The 17,500-nt window shown below is 44.7% G+C and overlaps 1 protein-coding gene across 1 annotated transcript in view; it reads left to right on the top strand.

Moving 5' to 3' along the window:
- The window catches only part of LOC118362155 (AT-rich interactive domain-containing protein 1B-like), a 329,171-nt gene that overhangs the window by 206,294 nt on the left and 105,377 nt on the right, over positions 1-17,500 (top strand). The window contains 1 exon segment of the mRNA XM_052485389.1: positions 13,563-13,824. Coding sequence (XP_052341349.1) covers positions 13,563-13,824 — 262 coding nt within the window.

Genomic DNA, 17,500 nt, shown 5'->3' with positions numbered 1-17,500 from the left:
ATGGACCTTACAGATAATTGTATGTGTGAGGTGCAGAGATGAGGTAGTCATTCAAAAATCATCTTAAACATGATTATTGCACACATAGTCCATGCAACCATGTGACTTGTTAACTTCTTGACGCTACCCATCCCTGTCGGAGGATCATTTTCGTCAGCAACCGCTGAATAGCATAGCGCAACAGTCAAATAATATTACTAAAAAATATTCATATTCATGAAATCACAAGTGCAATATTGTAAAACACAGCTTAGCCTTTTGTTAATCCACCTGTCGTCTCAGATTTTGAAATTATGCTTTACAGCGAAAGCAATCCAAGCGTAAGTTTAACGTAAGTTTATCGATAGCCTAGCATAGCATTATGTACACTTAGCATCAGGAAGCTTGGTCACGAAAATCAGAACGGAATCAAATTAATCGTTTACCTTAGATGATCTTCAGATGTTTTCACTCACGAGACTCCCAGTTACACAACAAATGTTCCTTTTGTTCCATAAAGATTATTTTTATACCCAAAATACCGACGTTTGTTTGTCGCGTTATGTTCAGAAATCCACAGGAAAGAGCGATCACGACAACGCAGACAGAAATTCCAAATAGTCTTCATAATGTCCACAGACACATGTCAAACGTTTTTTATAATCCTTCCTCAGGTAGTTTTTAAAATATATATTCGATAATATATCAACCGAGGTTGTAGGTTTTTCAATGACAGCGGGAGGAACAATGACGGCTGTACTCTGTAGCGCAAAAACTCACTCTGAGAGCCCTCACCTATCCACTTACGCAATGTGATCTTTCACGCTCATTTTTCAAAATCTGCTTGATATCGCTTTAAATGGAGGATAGGCATGCATAGGGACAGAAGGGTTTCAAAATAAAAGGTACTTCCTGATTGGATTTTCCTCAGGGTTTCGCCTGCAATATCAGTTACGTTATACTCACAGACAATATTGTGACAGTTTTGGAAACTTTAGAGGGTTTTCCTTCCTAATCTGTCAATTCTATGCATATTCTAGCATCTGGTCCTGAGAAATAGGCCGTTTACTTTGGGAACATTATTTTTACAAACATAAAAATAGTGCCCCCTAGATTCAAGAGGTTAAAAACGTTTTTAATCCTGAACTTATTTCGGCTTGCAAAGGGGTTGAATAGTTATTGAGTCAAGACATTTCATCCTTTTTCATTTTAATTCATTTGTAAAAATGTCTAAAAACATAATTCCACTTTGAAATGACAGGGTATTGTGTGTGGGCTAGTAACTGGCACCACATCTCTCTCTCTATTTATACGGTATCAGTCAAAAGTTTGGACACACCTACTCATTCTTCATTTTTACTATTGTCTACATTGTAGAATAATATTGAAGCTATCAAAACTATGAAATAACACATACGGAATCATGTCGTAACCAAATAAGTGTTAAACAAATCAAATATATTGTATATTTGAGATTCTTCAATGTAGCCACCCTTTGCCTTGATGACAGCTTTGCACACGCTTGGCATTCTCTCAACCAGCTTTATGAGGTAGTCATCTGGAATGCATTTCAATTAACAGGTGTGCCTTGTTAAGTTAATTTGGAATTTCTTTCCCTAATGCATTTGAGCCAATCAGTTGTGTTGTGACAAGGTAGGTGTGGTATACAGAAGATAGACCTGGTATACAGAAGATAGACCTATTTGGTAAAAGACCAAGTCCATATCATGGCAAGAACAGCTCAAATAAGCAAAGAGAAATGACAGTCAATCATTACTTTAAGACATGAACATCAGTCAGTACGCAAAATTTCAAGGACTTTGAAAGTTTCTTCAAGCGCAGTCACAAAAACCATCAAGCGCTATGATGAAACTGGCTCTCATGAAGACCGCAACAGAAAAGGAAGACCCATAGTTACCTCTGCTGCAGAGGATAAGTTCATTACAGTTAACAGCATCAGAAATTGCAGCCCAAATAAATGCTTCACAGAGTTCAAGTAACATACACATCTCAACAACAACTATTCAGAGGAGACTGGGTGAATCAGGCCTTTGGTCAAATTGCTGCAAATAAATAACTACTAAAAGAAACCAATAAGAAGAAGAGACTTGTTTGGGCCAAGAAACACGAGCAATGGACATTAGACCGGTGGAAATCTGTCCTTTGGTCTGATGAGTTCAAATTTGATATTTTTGCTCCAACAGCAGTGTCTTTGTGAGACACAGAGTAGGTGAACGGATGATCTCCTCATGTGTGGTTCACACCGTGAAGGTGTGATGGTGTGGGAGTGCTTTGCTGGTGACACTGTCTGTGATTTATTTAGAATTCAAGGCACACTGAACCCACATGGCTACCACAGCATTCTGCAGTGATACGCCATCCTATCTGGTTTGAGATTCACCAGGATAATGACCCAAAACACACCTCCAGGCTATGTAAGGGCTAGTTGACCAAGAAGGAGAGTGATGGAGTGCTGCATCAGATGACCTGACCTCCACAATCACCTGACCTCAACCCAATTGAGATGGTTTGGGATGAGTTGGACCGCAGAGTGAAGGAACAGCAGCCAACAAGTGCTAAGCACATGTGGGAACTCCTTTAAGATTGTTGGAAAAACATTCCAGGTGAAGCTGGTTGTGATAATGCCAAGAGTGTGCAAAGCTGTCATCAAGGCAAATGGTGGCTACTTTGAAGAATCTCAAATATAAAATATATGTTGATTTGTTTAACACTTTTTTGGTTACTACATGATTCCATATGTGTTATTTCATAGTTTTGATGTCTTCACTATTATTCTACAATTTAGAAAATAGTAAAATATAAAGAAAAACCCTTGAATGTGTAGGTATGTCCAAATTTTGACTAGTACTGTATATACAGTGCCTTCAGAAAGCATTCAGAAAATTTGACTTTTTCTATGTTAATTTACTTTACAGCCTTATCCAAAATGGATTAAATATTTGTTTTTCCTCAGCAATCTACACACAATACCCCATAAGGACAAAACAAAAAAACATTTTTTGACATGTTTGATAATTTATTAAGTTTTCAGACCTAATGAGACTCGAAATTGAGCACAGGTGCATCCTGATTCCATTGATCATCCTTGAGATGTTTATTGGAGTCCACCTTGATTGGAGTCCACCTGTGGTAAATTCAGTTGATTGGACATGTTTTGGAAAGGCACACACCTGTCTATATAAGGTCCCACAGTTGACAGTGTATATCAGATCAAAAAACAAGCCATGAGTCGAAGGAATTGTCCGTAGAGCTCTGAGACAGGATTGCGTCGAGGCACAGATCTTGGGAATGGTACCAAAACATCTCTGCAGCATTGAAGGTCCCCAAGAACACAGTGGCCTCCATCATTCTAAAATGTAAGAAGTTTGGAACCACCAAGACTCAAGAGCTGGCCGCCCATCCAAACTGATCAATCGGGGGGAGAAGGGCCTTGGTCAGGGAGGTGACCAAGAACACAATGTTCCATCTAACAGAGATCTAGAGTTCCTCTGTGGAGATGGGAGAACCTTCCAGAAGAACAACCATCTCTGCAGCACTCCACCAATCAGATCTTTATGGTAGAAAGTCTTGATTGGAAGCCACTCCTCAGTAAAAAAACAAGATTCTCTGGTCTGATGAAACCAAGATTGAACTCTTTGGTCTGAATGCCAAGCGCCACGTCTGGAGGAAACCTGGCACCATCCCTACGGTGAAGCATGGTGGTGGCAGCATCATGCTGTGGGGATGATTTTCAGCAGCGGGTACTGGGAGACTAGTCAGGATCGAGACAAAGATGAACGGAGCAAAGTACAGAGAGATCCTTAATGAAAACCTGCTCCAAAGCGCTCAGGACCTTAGACTGGGGCGAAGGTTCACCTCCAACAGGTTAATAACCCTAAGCACACAGCCAAGACAATGCAGGAGTAGCTTCGGGACAAGTCTCTGAATGTCCTTCAGTGGCCTAGCCACAGCCCGGACTTGAACCGATCGAACATCTCTGGAGAAACCTGAAAATACCTGTGCAACAACGCTCCCCGTCCAACCTGACAGAGCTTGAGAGGATCTGCAGAGAGGAATGGGAGAAACTCCCCAAATACTCAGTAATGGGTGTGAATACTGATATAAATGGCATATTTCAGTTTTCTTTTTAATACATTTACAACAATTTCTACAAAATAGTTTTTGCTTTGTCATTTTGGGGTATTATATGTAGATTGATGAGGGAAAAAGAATAAGGCTGTAAAGTAATAAAATGTTAAAGTCAAGGGGTCTGAATACTTTTCGAATGCACTGTATATACAGTTGAAGTCGGAAGTTTACATACACTTTAGTTGGAGTCATTAAAACTAGTTTTTCCACTCCACATATTTCTCGTTGACAAACTATAGTTTTGGCAAGTCGGTTAGGACATCTACTTTGTGCATGACACAAGTAATTTTTTCAACAATTGTTTACAGACAGATTATTTCACATATAATTCACTGTATCGCAATTCCAGTGGGTCAGAAGTTTACATACACTAAGTTGACTGTGCCTTTAAACAGCTTGGAAAATTCCAGAAAATGACGTCATGGCATTAGAAGCTTCTTTTAGGCTAATTTACATAATTTGAGTCAATTGGAGGTGTAACTGTGGATATATTTCAAGGCCTACCTTCAAACTCAGTGCCTCTTTGCTTGACATCATGGGGAAATCAAAAGAAATCAAGACCTCAGAAAAACAATTGCAGGCCTCCACAGTCTCTTTCTCTCTCACTCAGGAGAGATACCTGTGTACTCTAACGTTCATGTATCTGGAGAATGTCTGTTCCTAGTACTGTAATAACGATACAGAACACATCATAGTTGGTGGGTAGGGAGTTCAAGTAAGAGAGTTTGAAAAACAAACGAGACAGTATGAGGTTATGTGAGAGAGGAAAACTCTGGACGGTAGCATAGTAGGATAGAACACTAGGTTGAAGTGTGAAGGCTGTCCCCCCACCTCTCCTACCTCAGCTCCTCTTCTTCCCCCTCCCCCCGTTTGTCCTGACGGTGTGCCAGGGTTGGGTGATTACCGGCTCTCTCCCCCAATTATGGACTGATTATTCCGCTCTAATTGACTGGGGAGATATGCAAATGGCTGTCATTTGGGATGATAAAGGATGCGTGGCGCAGGATGCACTGCATTATTTAGCCGTGTGGCTGCTCTGTGCGGCGGGCGAGCGGGCGGGCGGGCATGGAGGGTGGGAGGCAGCAGCACGCCGTGAAGGATGTGGCAGGTGCTTTAATTGCAGAGGAGAGAGAGAGGTTAAGCTGAATGAGCAGTTGAATTAGAAATTAGGAATTTGGCTGTTTTATTTATTTATTTTCTATTCCTCCCTTCGCTTTAAGTTCCTTCTCTGTCTCTCTCTCTCTGGGTGAGTGGAGAGGAGGAGGGGTGGGGGGTGAGTGTCTCTGGGGTGAGTGGAGAGGAGGAGGGGTGGGGGGTGAGTATGTCTCTGGGGTGAGTGGAGAGGAGGAGGGGTGGGGGGTGAGTATGTCTCTGGGGTGAGTGGAGAGGAGGAGGGGTGGGGGGTGAGTGTGTCTCTGGGGTGAGTGGAGAGGAGGAGGGGTGGGGGGTGAGTGTGTCTCTGGGGTGAGTGGAGAGGAGGAGGGGTGGGGGGTGAGAATGTCTCTGGGGTGAGTGGAGAGGAGGAGGGGGGGGGGTGGAGTATGTCTCTGGGGTGAGTGGAGAGGAGGAGGGGTGGGGGGTGAGTGTGTCTCTGGGGTGAGTGGAGAGGAGGAGGGGTGGGGTTGAGTATGTCTCTGGGGTGAGTGGAGAGGAGGAGGGTTGGGGGGTGAGTATGTCTCTGGGGTGAGTGGAGAGGAGGAGGGGTGGGGGGTGAGTGTGTCTCTGGGGTGAGTGGAGAGGAGGAGGGGTGGGGGGTGAGTGTGTCTCTGGGGTGAGTGGAGAGGAGGAGGGGTGGGGGGTGAGTGTGTCTCTGGGGTGAGTGGAGAGGAGGAGGGGTGGGGGTGAGTATGTCTCTGGGGTGAGTGGAGAGGAGGAGGGGTGGGGGGTGAGTGTGTCTCTGGGGTGAGTGGAGAGGAGGAGGGGTGGTGGGGAGTGGTCTGCTTATGCATTAAACCAGTTAGAGCCTTTTGTGGTGAATGAAAAAACAATATTTCAACAGCTCAAATATTAACGGCCTGCCTGGCTTGTCGACTCTCATCAAGGCCCCCTCTTTTAAATGGAAGACTGGTATATTTAAATAAAAACTATTTAGTGGAATAATAAATATTAGACGGCAAGGTTTGTGGGTTGGCAACTTCAGCCTCAATATACGGTACAAAGGGACTATCCTGAACATGTATCTAGAGATTAAAGGTTGAGCTGTGGAGGGCTGGGGTACTTTATCGTCGTCATTGTTCAGAGAGACAATGAGGCAGTGCGTTAAGTGAATAGGGCCGGTGTGCGTTAAGCGCTCGTTCTGCTCGGCCCGGCTCTATCAAGCTCTGTCGTATTATCAGGGGGAATCACAGTGAAACCCAACACTAATCCCCTGGTTTGGAGACAAGCGCCACCAGATTTGGGCGTCTTTACAGGCTTAGGAGTAATAGGGCTTCAAACGGGTCCTCCAAACAGACTCTCTTCCTATCTCCACATTACTGAGGGCTTAGAGAGGGAGAGTTATCACTCCGCAAGCTGCATATCACCCCAACGACAAATAACACTAATGGGCTAGTTTTAGCATTAGTGCTCTCACACACAGCAGACTGGCAACATGTGCGTGGTGGTAGGTTGTCTGGCTGCCTTATTAGCCTGAGGACTGTAGATACACTCAGGACGTGTGTGTATGCACCCAGCAGACCAGACTTGGTTGCAGACAGACATGGACAGTCCAAGAAGCAGACATTGGCTTTGGGGGGCTGTATGTCTATAGAAGTGAGAGAACTCTAGAGACATTATGTTAACTACTAGTGTGTCTGAAGAGGAAGTATATTTTGTCTGTGTTTTGGTGTTGAAAGTCTAGACAGTTGTTTTTGTTATTATGCTGCGTGAGTATTATCATGAGATTGCCTGTGCTTTGTGCAGCCATTGTAGCGAAATAGAACAGCACATATTGCTTTCTGACACTGTGTCTCTCCTGCAACTATAGAGGCCCGGAACAGTTTGTTCTCGCTCTGCTTTTTTTGAGACAAAGAAAAGAGAGAAACTACTTGCTTAGCGTCCCTCAGATTGGGTCCTATAGTCCTGTCTGTAGAACACAGCATTTCCCTCATATCCTAGTTCCACATATGTTGCCTGATCTGGTGATATAGCCTGGGACAGGAGTTTTTTCCTGACGACACGGTCTGTTCTTGGATGTCTTGGTTTAATGGTTGGTGTTATTGCACAGACAGGCAGGCCCAGAGAGGCTCCTGTAGCATCCTTTCAGAGATGTTCCACTATGACAGAAGAGGACTTGGCACTGAGTGCAGCAAGCTCCTGGGTTGCTTGGGATGTCATCATGGCACCCAGCCAGCCATGGAGATCTGAGATGGAACCTGACTTCCCAACAGTGCCACCTGTGACACAAAGGACAACAGGCACTGGGACATTTATCAGGAGTCAGGAGACTGATATGACTTTTGTATGGCCCATAATGACTTCTCCTGATCAGAGAGCTCGGTCGGACAGCAGCATGGCCAGATGGTTTTGGAGCCTGTGGCATAGCAGAAAACTCTCCTCAGATCATTCAAATGATTCATCATCATCATCATCATCACCATCATTTCCACCCCAACCACCACCACAACTAACACATCATCATCATCATCATCATCATCATCATCATCATCATCATCATCATCATCATCGTCATCATCATCATCATCATCGTCACTGTCATCTCCACAACCAACAGCATCAGCATCATCATCATACTCATCATCATCATCACTGTTATCATCACAACCAATACCATCATTATCATCATTACTGTCATCACCACAACCAACAGCATCATCATCATCATCATCACCACAACCAACAACATCAGCATCATCATAATCATCATCACTGTCATCATCACAACCAACACCATCATAATCATCATCACTGTCATCACCACAACCATCATCATCACAACCAACACCATCATAATCATCATTACTGTCATCTCCACAACCAACAGCATCATCATAATCATCATAATCATCATAATCATCATCATCATCATCATCATCATCATCATCATCATCATCATCTTCACTGTCATCACCACAACAATCGGCATCACTTGCATCACTATAACCAACACCACCAGCATCATTATAATCATCATCATCATCATCATCATCATCATCACTGTCATCACCACAACCAACACCATCATCATCATCACTGTCATCACCACAACTATCAGCATCACTTGCATCACTATAACCAACACCACCAGCATCATCATCATCATTATCATCATCATCACTGTCATCACCACAACTATCAGCATCACTTGCATGACTATAACCAACACTAACAGCATCATTATAATCATTTTCATCATCATCACTGTCATCACCACAACTATCAGCATCACTTGCATCACTATAACCAACACCACCAGCATCATCATCATCATAATCATCATCATCACTGTCATCCCCACAACCAACACCATCAGCATCATCATCATCATTACTGTTATCACCACAACCAACACCATCAGCATCATCATCATAATTATCATCATCATTACTGTTATCACCACAATCAACACCATCAGCATCATCATCATAATTATCATCATCATTACTGTTATCACCACAATCAACACCATCAGCATCATCATCATAATCATCATCATCATTACTGTTATCACCACAACCAACACCATCAGCATCATCATCATAATTATCATCATCATTACTGTTATCACCACAATCAACACCATCAGCATCATCATCATAATTATCATCATCATTACTGTTATCACCACAATCAACACCATCAGCATCATCATCATAATCATCATCATCATTACTGTTATCACCACAATCAACACCATCAGCATCATCATCATAATTATCATCATCATTACTGTTATCACCACAATCAACACCATCAGCATCATCATCATAATTATCATCATCATTACTGTTATCACCACAATCAACACCATCAGCATCATCATCATAATCATCATCATCATTACTGTTATCACCACAATCAACACCATCAGCATCATCATCATAATTATCATCATCATTACTGTTATCACCACAATCAACACCATCAGCATCATCATCATAATTATCATCATCATTACTGTTATCACCACAATCAACACCATCAGCATCATCATCATAATTATCATCATCACTACTGTTATCACCACAATCAACACCATCAGCATCATCATCCTCATCATTAGGATTATAATCTTTCTCTCTCACTTGTTCAGTTTGTTTTTATCTCCTGCAAACACATGAACACATCTCTCTCCTCTGCCTTTCTGAGTCTATGCCAGCTCTGTACTCTGTAGCTGGGAGTGTTAGCGTTTTGTGAGTTCCTCTCTGTCTGTACATGGTATCTAGTCGCACCTTGTGAACGGTATAACAGTGAGCTCTCTACATGGGGCATCCCATTACACTCCACTCCCCCACTCCCTCCCTGACACACAACCATTCAGAAAATAATTTGCATGGCATTTCATTTCATAATTTGCATGGCATTTCATAATTTGCATGGCATTTCATTTCATAATTTGCATGCCATTTTAATTCATAATATGCATGGCATTTCATTTCATAATTTGCATGACATTTAATTTACTCACTTCAGCGTTTTGGGGAAGAAAAATATCTTCAGTGTAATAGCATTTCCACTGCTACATTCTTAGAAAAAAGTATTCTAAAAGGGTTATTCAACTATCCCCATAGGAGAACCCTTTTTGGTTCCAGGTAGAACCCTTTGATTTCCTCTGTGGAAAGAGTTAGACCTGGAACCAAAAGCGTTCTACCTGCAGCCAAAAAGGGTTCTTCAAAGGGTTCTCCTATGGGAACAGCCGAAGAACCCTTTTAGGTCCTAGATAGGACCTTTTTTTCTAAGAGAGAGGGAGCAGCAGCACAGCAGTCCGAAGGCAGTAACGAGAACAGTGGGTCCGTGAGAGAGTGAGAGAGTCCCCAGAGGGCTCACAACAGACATCTATTAGACCTAATTACAGCTGTCATCATTCTATTTACTCTGAGCAAAGAGAGGAATAAAGAGAGGAATACCAGTGGGTACAGCAGTTGAGCCTTTGATAGCAACATGGGCGATTAACATTTGGATCTTTGGATTTTAAATGTAACTTTTCCCCTCCATTAGAGTTTCCCCTTGTATGTCACTGCAGACACTTTGAATACCATCTTTTAACCTGTTCATGCCCTGTGTGAGGATATCTTAATAACTGGAAACAGAGAGAGAGAGAGAGAGAGAGAAAGAGAAAGAGAGAGATAATGAGAGAGAACTCTCCCCACCCACACACACACCCTCCACCATTCCTCACCGTCCTACCCACCAGCCTCTCTGTCATCCCCACTGCTGTGCCACTGTGACTAGGCTGAGTCAGCTAGCCTGTCTGGCCTGGTGGCAGGGCGGTTGCAGCAGGGTGACAGGGGGATCTGGTGGTGGAAGCTGTAGTGGCAGCGGGTGGCTGGTTCCTCCAACAGCGAGGTGACACGCTGGACAGCAGTGCCCCAAGAGCCACCAACCAGTGCTGACAACACCAGCCCTGCATGGCTCCAGACCCAGCCAGCTACGGCCTCTGACCTAGCCCTAGCAGCAACTACAGTCCCAGCCTCTTGTAAGAAAGCCTTCCCTGCTCAATACAGCCATGCTGGTTCACCTGAGTGTGTGCCGTGCAGTATGTCTGTGAGAAAGTTTGAGGGTCAATGCTCTCTTTCCCCATGGTCCACAGACAGGAAGCTGTGGTGTGGTGCCTGACTCCTCCCTGTCTAGACAGCGTGACCAGAGAATCCTGGACTGGGGAACACTGCCTGTTCCCTTCCCTTCCCAGCAGCACTCGTTAATTAGGGCTCCCGAGTGGCACAGCGGTCTAAGGCGCTGCATCTCAGTGCAAGAAGTGTCACTATAGTACCTGGTTTGAATCCAGGCTGTATCACATCCGGCTGTGATTGGGAGTCCCATGGGGCAGTGCACAGTTGTCTGGGTTTGGCTGGAGTAGGCTGTCATTGTATGTGTGTGTGCATGCTGTGCCTATGTGTGCATGTGTGTGTGTGTGTTTCTACTGTGTGTGTTTGTGAGTGTTTCTACTGTGTGTGTTGGCTCAGCTGTCCCCTTTGTGCCCCTGCCTGTCTGAGTCTGACAGGCTGACAGCCTCAGAGAGAGAGGGAGAGGGAGGGAGGCTGACGCCAACACCCCTGAGGTGAAGGGTCACGAATGACTGCCTCTCAAACGTAGTGTGAAGCGTCTAGATAGGAGGCCATTACTTGGGGGTCTGGCCATCTCAACGTAAGTGGTTATTATCACCTCAATATTTTTCTTATTATGACAATTACATGCTTCAGAAGCACATTAAGTGATACAAGATGCCAACTGGGAGTAGTTGACAGCTATTTGGAGACTCAATGCACAGAGCAATTTGTAGCACAGAGGCAAACCAATTAGATTTGGGCCACTTTGGAAAGGGCCCAAGCTAGCTTGTTGGGTATTTGGCTGGGCTGGCTGTTTACTGCTGGAATTATCACTGTGTAGAGAGCAGCAGCTGGGATTCTTCACTGTTAGATCTGTGGAAGAGCCTGATCTTATTCCCTGGGTTCTCTCAGTCACAACACTGTCTAGATGCCGTCAACCATGAGTCTAATCAAAACGGGTCAATCCTCAAATCCTCCAAAGTAATGATGTGCTTTTCTGCCCAACGGTTATTGGAGAACTGGCGACTAGCGGGTAATGTAATTATTCACAGTGCTTTCCCTTTTTTAATTGGCTCTGAGGCGAACAATCAGGTAGATGTCACACTAGATTCACCTGTTTAGAAATACGTCACCATGGTTTCCCTCTTTGCAGGACCCCACTGTGTCAAATGGCACGCACTTGAGGTGACCTGTGACTGCCTGCTCAGAAAAATAGCCCTGGTGATTGGTTGAGACAGCCTATGACATCATCTAGCTCAGTAGAGTTGATTGGTTGGGACAGCGAGTGACACCGCTGACAGAGAGAGAGGGAAGTGGTAGAGAGAAACAGAGAGAGAGAGAGGCCTGTGTGTGTGCTGGGCTGATCGAGCACGGACAGATGATGCCATGTGACAGACTGAGACAGCCTGGCAGAGCAGGGCGGGCAGACCAGGCGGGCGGGTGGTAGGGCAGGCGGGTGGGCAGCCGCGGAGGCATGACGAAAACAACAGCCTGTGCCACCACAGAGGATATATGAACAACAAGACAGTCATTTATCACTGTTTATCACCACAGAACCTTCTTATTCATCTGGACAATATACCATAACACTCCACATGTTGTGCTTCAGTAAACAATAGATCACAATAATACATATACTGGTGAAAGAACCACAGTAGTAGCTGGTTTCATCTTCAGCTTTGATCCAGTATTTTCCCTATGGCCATTTTAGGAGACACAGGATAGGTCTTTGGTGGCTGTAGAGAGGGTTCGGTAAAGGTTCATGGAGGTGGCTGGGGACAGATTCTGTGGAACCTGACTGACGGTGGTGGGTGGACAGAAAGACAGACATATAGACAGACAGATAGACAGACAGATAGCTAGTTACAGCAGGTGGGTGGCAGGTAGCCTAGAGGTTACATTATTGGACCAGTAACTGAAAGGATGCTAGGTCGCATCCCAGAGCTGACAAGGTGATCAATCTGCCGATGTGCCCTTCATAAAGGCGCTTGACCCTAATTGCTCCAGGTTCACTGTTGATAATGTCAGACCTGGCTGTGACCCCACTCTTCAAGTTTGTCTCAGGGAGAGTGGGATATGCAAAAAACACATTTCCAATTCACTGAAATAGGACAAATATAAGTCCCCACCAAATCATTTTTATTATAGATGCCTCACCTGGGTTGTGGTCCACATATCCCATCAGTGGTGGGTGGGTGGCCTCCCGTAGTGCAGCTGGAGAACTGTGGGGATGTGTGTTTAAGATGCAGACATCGCACACAACACCTGAACTATCTACATCCCTCTCCCTTCAATCTCCTCTTTTATAAGACTATCATTCAGTCTGTCGGCATTCGTAGGGGATTCCCTAGAAAACGTTCAGAATACCCTTAACCAGTCAAAGCACCCTGTCCTCCCCTCCCTCCTACCTCCCCCTCGCCTCTCTCTCCCCACAGGGTATGTGTGTAACATAAGCTCAGCCTTGAATACTGGCCCATTACACATCACACAGAACAGACTGTCGGACCTACACCAGCAAGGCACTATACTGCTTTCAGTATAGTTTCAGTATAGTGCTGTGCTCTATTGTGAGAGTATTGTGGAGTATTGTTGGGCTTTGTGGGTTATGTATTACTATATTGTAATCTACAGCATACCCAGGGCTACTCTCTTGCTTTATTGTGATAGTATGTTTCCCTTATGATATTCTTCGCTCACCATCTCTCCTGTCTCTCTCTTTCTCTGTTCCAGGACCTGTCTGGCTCCATAGATGACCTCCCTACAGGTACAGAGGCTGGTCACAGTTCAGCCATCAGTGCTACAGGCTCCACCAGTAGCCAGGGGGAGCAGAGTAACCCAGCCCAGTCACCCTTCTCACCCCACGCGTCACCCCATCTGTCTGGTCAAGGCAGCGGCCCATCGTCCTCTCCTGTTGGGTCCCCTGTGGGCTCCAACCAATCACGCTCCGGCTCTGGCCCCATCTCCCCTGTCAGCGGCCCAACCACAGCACCAGGTAAGCCAACAGGGTTCCTAAGGCAAATCATTTCACAAAATAATCAAAGAACCTCATACTGGTGATTGACTCTCTTTCTACAACACTCCTCTGATTCGTCTGTTCAAGTATCCTGTACAGGTATAATGACACCCTGTTGTGTTCAGGTAAATGATGAGAAAAATATGGTCAGAACTACAGCAGTGGCCAAGTCAAGATGATCGATGTGCTAGTTATAACCTTGTCTCATCGCTGCAACTCCTCTATGGGCTCGGAAGAGGTAAAGGTTGAGACATGCATTCTCCAAAGCAGGACCCACCTGGCCAACAACTTCTTAACACACCGCTTAACCCAGAAGTCAGCCACACCAGGAAACGCCATTTGACTGACGACCGAAGTCAACTTGCAGGCACCCAGCCCACCACAAGGAGTCGCTGGAGGACGAGCCAAAGAAAACCTCCCCCAGCCAAACCCTCCCCTAACCCGGACTGTGCAGGCTGTAGTGGCGCCTTAGACCACTGCACCACTCAGAACCTCGATGTCTCCTTTCTATTGGAAATTATTTGTCATTTATTTTGAAAAACATTTTAGATGCACAGATACAGATGGCTGCTGTTGGCCTCTGTATTCTTCAGAACAGGAAGCCAAAATAAGACCATAGCAGATGTGTTTGTGTGAGGATTCAGGGCTGTTCCTCCCTAGAGGAATGGATGAGCATTTAGATAAACAGTGAGGTAATGAATGGGAGTGTGTTGGACAGGCCTTGGACAGGCCAGAGTGACACACGGCTATGAGACATGGCTCTGACTGCCCTCCCCATCCAACCACAGCCTCCGCTGCTCTTCCTGATTAAGGCCTGACGGGCACGTCAGCAGCTCGCAGACCTGTCAATCACAGTGACGAGGCGGGACAAATGCTTGAGTGAGCTCCTGAGGCCAGCGGGTTGTTCCGGGCGGACTGAGCGCGTACGGGAGTGATTGACACTAATGAAAAAGCAGGACAGACGCTCCCGACGCGAATGCCAAGATCATGCGGAGTGAGATGGTGAGACAGGAGGCGGATCTCATCGGAGGGATGGCTGTGATTAATAGAGTATCTATAAATATTCTCCCATCATGCAGAACACATCCTCATAGAGAGAGGATCATAGTCTGGTAACAGCTGCTAGGGTTTACCAGCTGTAGTTTATGCGATCACTTCTAATGAGAAATACCAACACCAGGCATATGAGAGAGATACACTGAGAACTAATGTTGCTATGATATGAAGGATTGATTACTGTTTACTTACCAGCAGGTCATGAGAATTGTGTGATTTATCTTGCCTGCAACCTGTCTCCTTTCTAAACATACAAACATTATATTTTTTCCTCTGTCCGTATGAGGCTCACTGGCTGTCCCTAGGCCTTGTCTCTGGGTCCATTTGTCACTCTTCCATAAAGAGGGACAGGGTCAAGTCTGTGGCATTGTCACTAGTCAAGTCTACACCAGCACCACCATCACATTAAGGTTCTGACCGTGACACCACCGTACTGTGACCGTGGCTGTGGTTTATTGCCTTCTGAAGGTAGCTGTCATGCCTGCCTCGGTTACCGAGGCGACACACGTCACATGGCCAAGTGCTCACGGGACACCTGTCACCCCTGACAACGGTCAGAGGAGAGCAATTCCACATTGTCAGCCTTTCACCTGGCTGTCACACACACTCACACACACACTATAAACACTGTCACACACACACACACGTTCACTATCAGATGGCACACACACACATATTGACTGACTGTGTACATACAGCGCACACCAAATAGACATGCTCGCACACACATACACCGGCACTCACACTATACTGTAGATGCACACAAACACTACACATTAATTTCACAGACACACACACTAACAGCCTCCCAGTAATAGAAGATACAGAGAGGTGTGTCAGCAGCCTATAAGATCAGGCCGACAGACAGATAGTGATAGAAAAATCTCTACAGTTGCATCTCGCAATATTTTTAGTGACGATATCATATCTATACTTTGACTCCAAGTATCGATCTGTTTAAAAAAAACATTAGCTAGCGCTTGTCAGCTATATCTGTGCCAAAGCTCCAGTATTTTTCACCCTATACCTTGTTTTCCATCTTGTTTTTTAATAGTGAGCCAACATGTTTTTATCTCTTGTGTGTCCATGACTATTTTTCTCATGCTCTCTCTTGTTTCTCTGCAACAGACATATAGTGGGCAATATGTTTGGAGCATCAAATCGCAATGCGTATAGAATTGTGAGAATAGTGAGAATCGCAATACATATCGCATCGGCACCTAAGTATAATGATAATATGGTATCGTGAGGTCCCTGGTAACTCCCAACCCTACAAACAGACATGTATTTATCTTGGAGTCATAGAAAGCATCTGTTTCCCTCAGCGTAACTCACTTAATTCATCCCTCTCCTTTCCAGACCTGTCTCTCTCTCTCTCTACCTCTATTCAATTTCAATTCAATTTAATTTAAGGGCTTTATTGGCATGGGGACATATGTCTACATTGCCAAAGCAAGTGAAGTAGATAATAAACAAAAGTGAAATAAGCAATAAAAATGAACAGTAAACATTACACTCACAACACTTCCAAAGGAATAGACATTTCAAATGTCATATTATGTCTATATACAGTGTTGCAATGATGTGCAAATAGTTAAAGTACAAAAGGGAAAATAAGTAAATTGGGTTGTATTTACAAAGGTGTTTGTTCTTCAGTGGTTAACCCTTTTCTTGTGGCAAGAGGTCACAAATCTTGCTGCTGTGATGGTACACTGTGGTATTTCACCCAATAGATATGGGAGTTTATCAATATTGGGTTTGTTTTCTAATTGTTTGTGGATCTGTGTAATCTGAGGGAAACACAGTATGTGTCTCTAATATGGTCATACATTTGGCAAGAGGTTAGGAAGTGCAGCTCAGTTTCTCTCCCTCCATCTCAGTCTCTCTCTCTTTCTCTCTCTCTCCTTGCCATTTCTCAAATGGAATACAACATTATCTAGATTCGCCTGGCATTTGGATTCTCCTCGAGCCAGGAGGCACAGAAGGCAAATTGATTTTCCTGTTGTGCTACATTTGTGACAGTCAAGCAGAAATCACATTGCTCAGCCCCAATGTCTCTAAACCAATTCGGAGCACCCCGCATTTTTCGTCTTTGGAGACGCAAACGGCATTACTCTCATCCGCATTCCTGGCAGAATGGGATGTGTGCTGTGAAGGGAGAGGAGGAGGAGAGGAGGAGGAGGAAAGGCTGGGGGCTTTGCTAGTCACTGAACAATACTTCTAGTGATCCCTCATCCCCTCTCTCTCTTTGATTCTAGTGATCCCTCATCCCCTCTCTCTCTCTTTAATTCTAGTGATCCCTCATCCCCTCTCTTTGATTCTAGTGATCCCTCATTCCCTCTCTCTCTATTTGATTCTAGTGATCCCTCATTCCCTCTCTCTCTCTCTTTGATTCTAGTGAACCCTCATCCCCTCTCTTTGATTCTAATGATCCCTCATCCCCTCTCTGATTCTAGTGATCCCTCATCCCCTCTCTTTGATTCTAGTGAACCCTCATCCCCTCTCTTTGATTCTAGTGATCCCTCATCCCCTCTCTGATTCTAGTGATCCCTCACCCCCTCTCTTTGATTCTAGTGAACCCTCATCCCCTCTCTTTGAT

This window comes from Oncorhynchus keta, chromosome 29, assembly GCF_023373465.1.
Source record: "Oncorhynchus keta strain PuntledgeMale-10-30-2019 chromosome 29, Oket_V2, whole genome shotgun sequence".
Classification (NCBI taxonomy): Eukaryota; Metazoa; Chordata; class Actinopteri; order Salmoniformes; family Salmonidae; genus Oncorhynchus; species Oncorhynchus keta.
The sequence above is the reverse complement of the archived record's forward strand: the minus strand, read 5'-3'. Positions and strand labels throughout refer to the sequence as shown.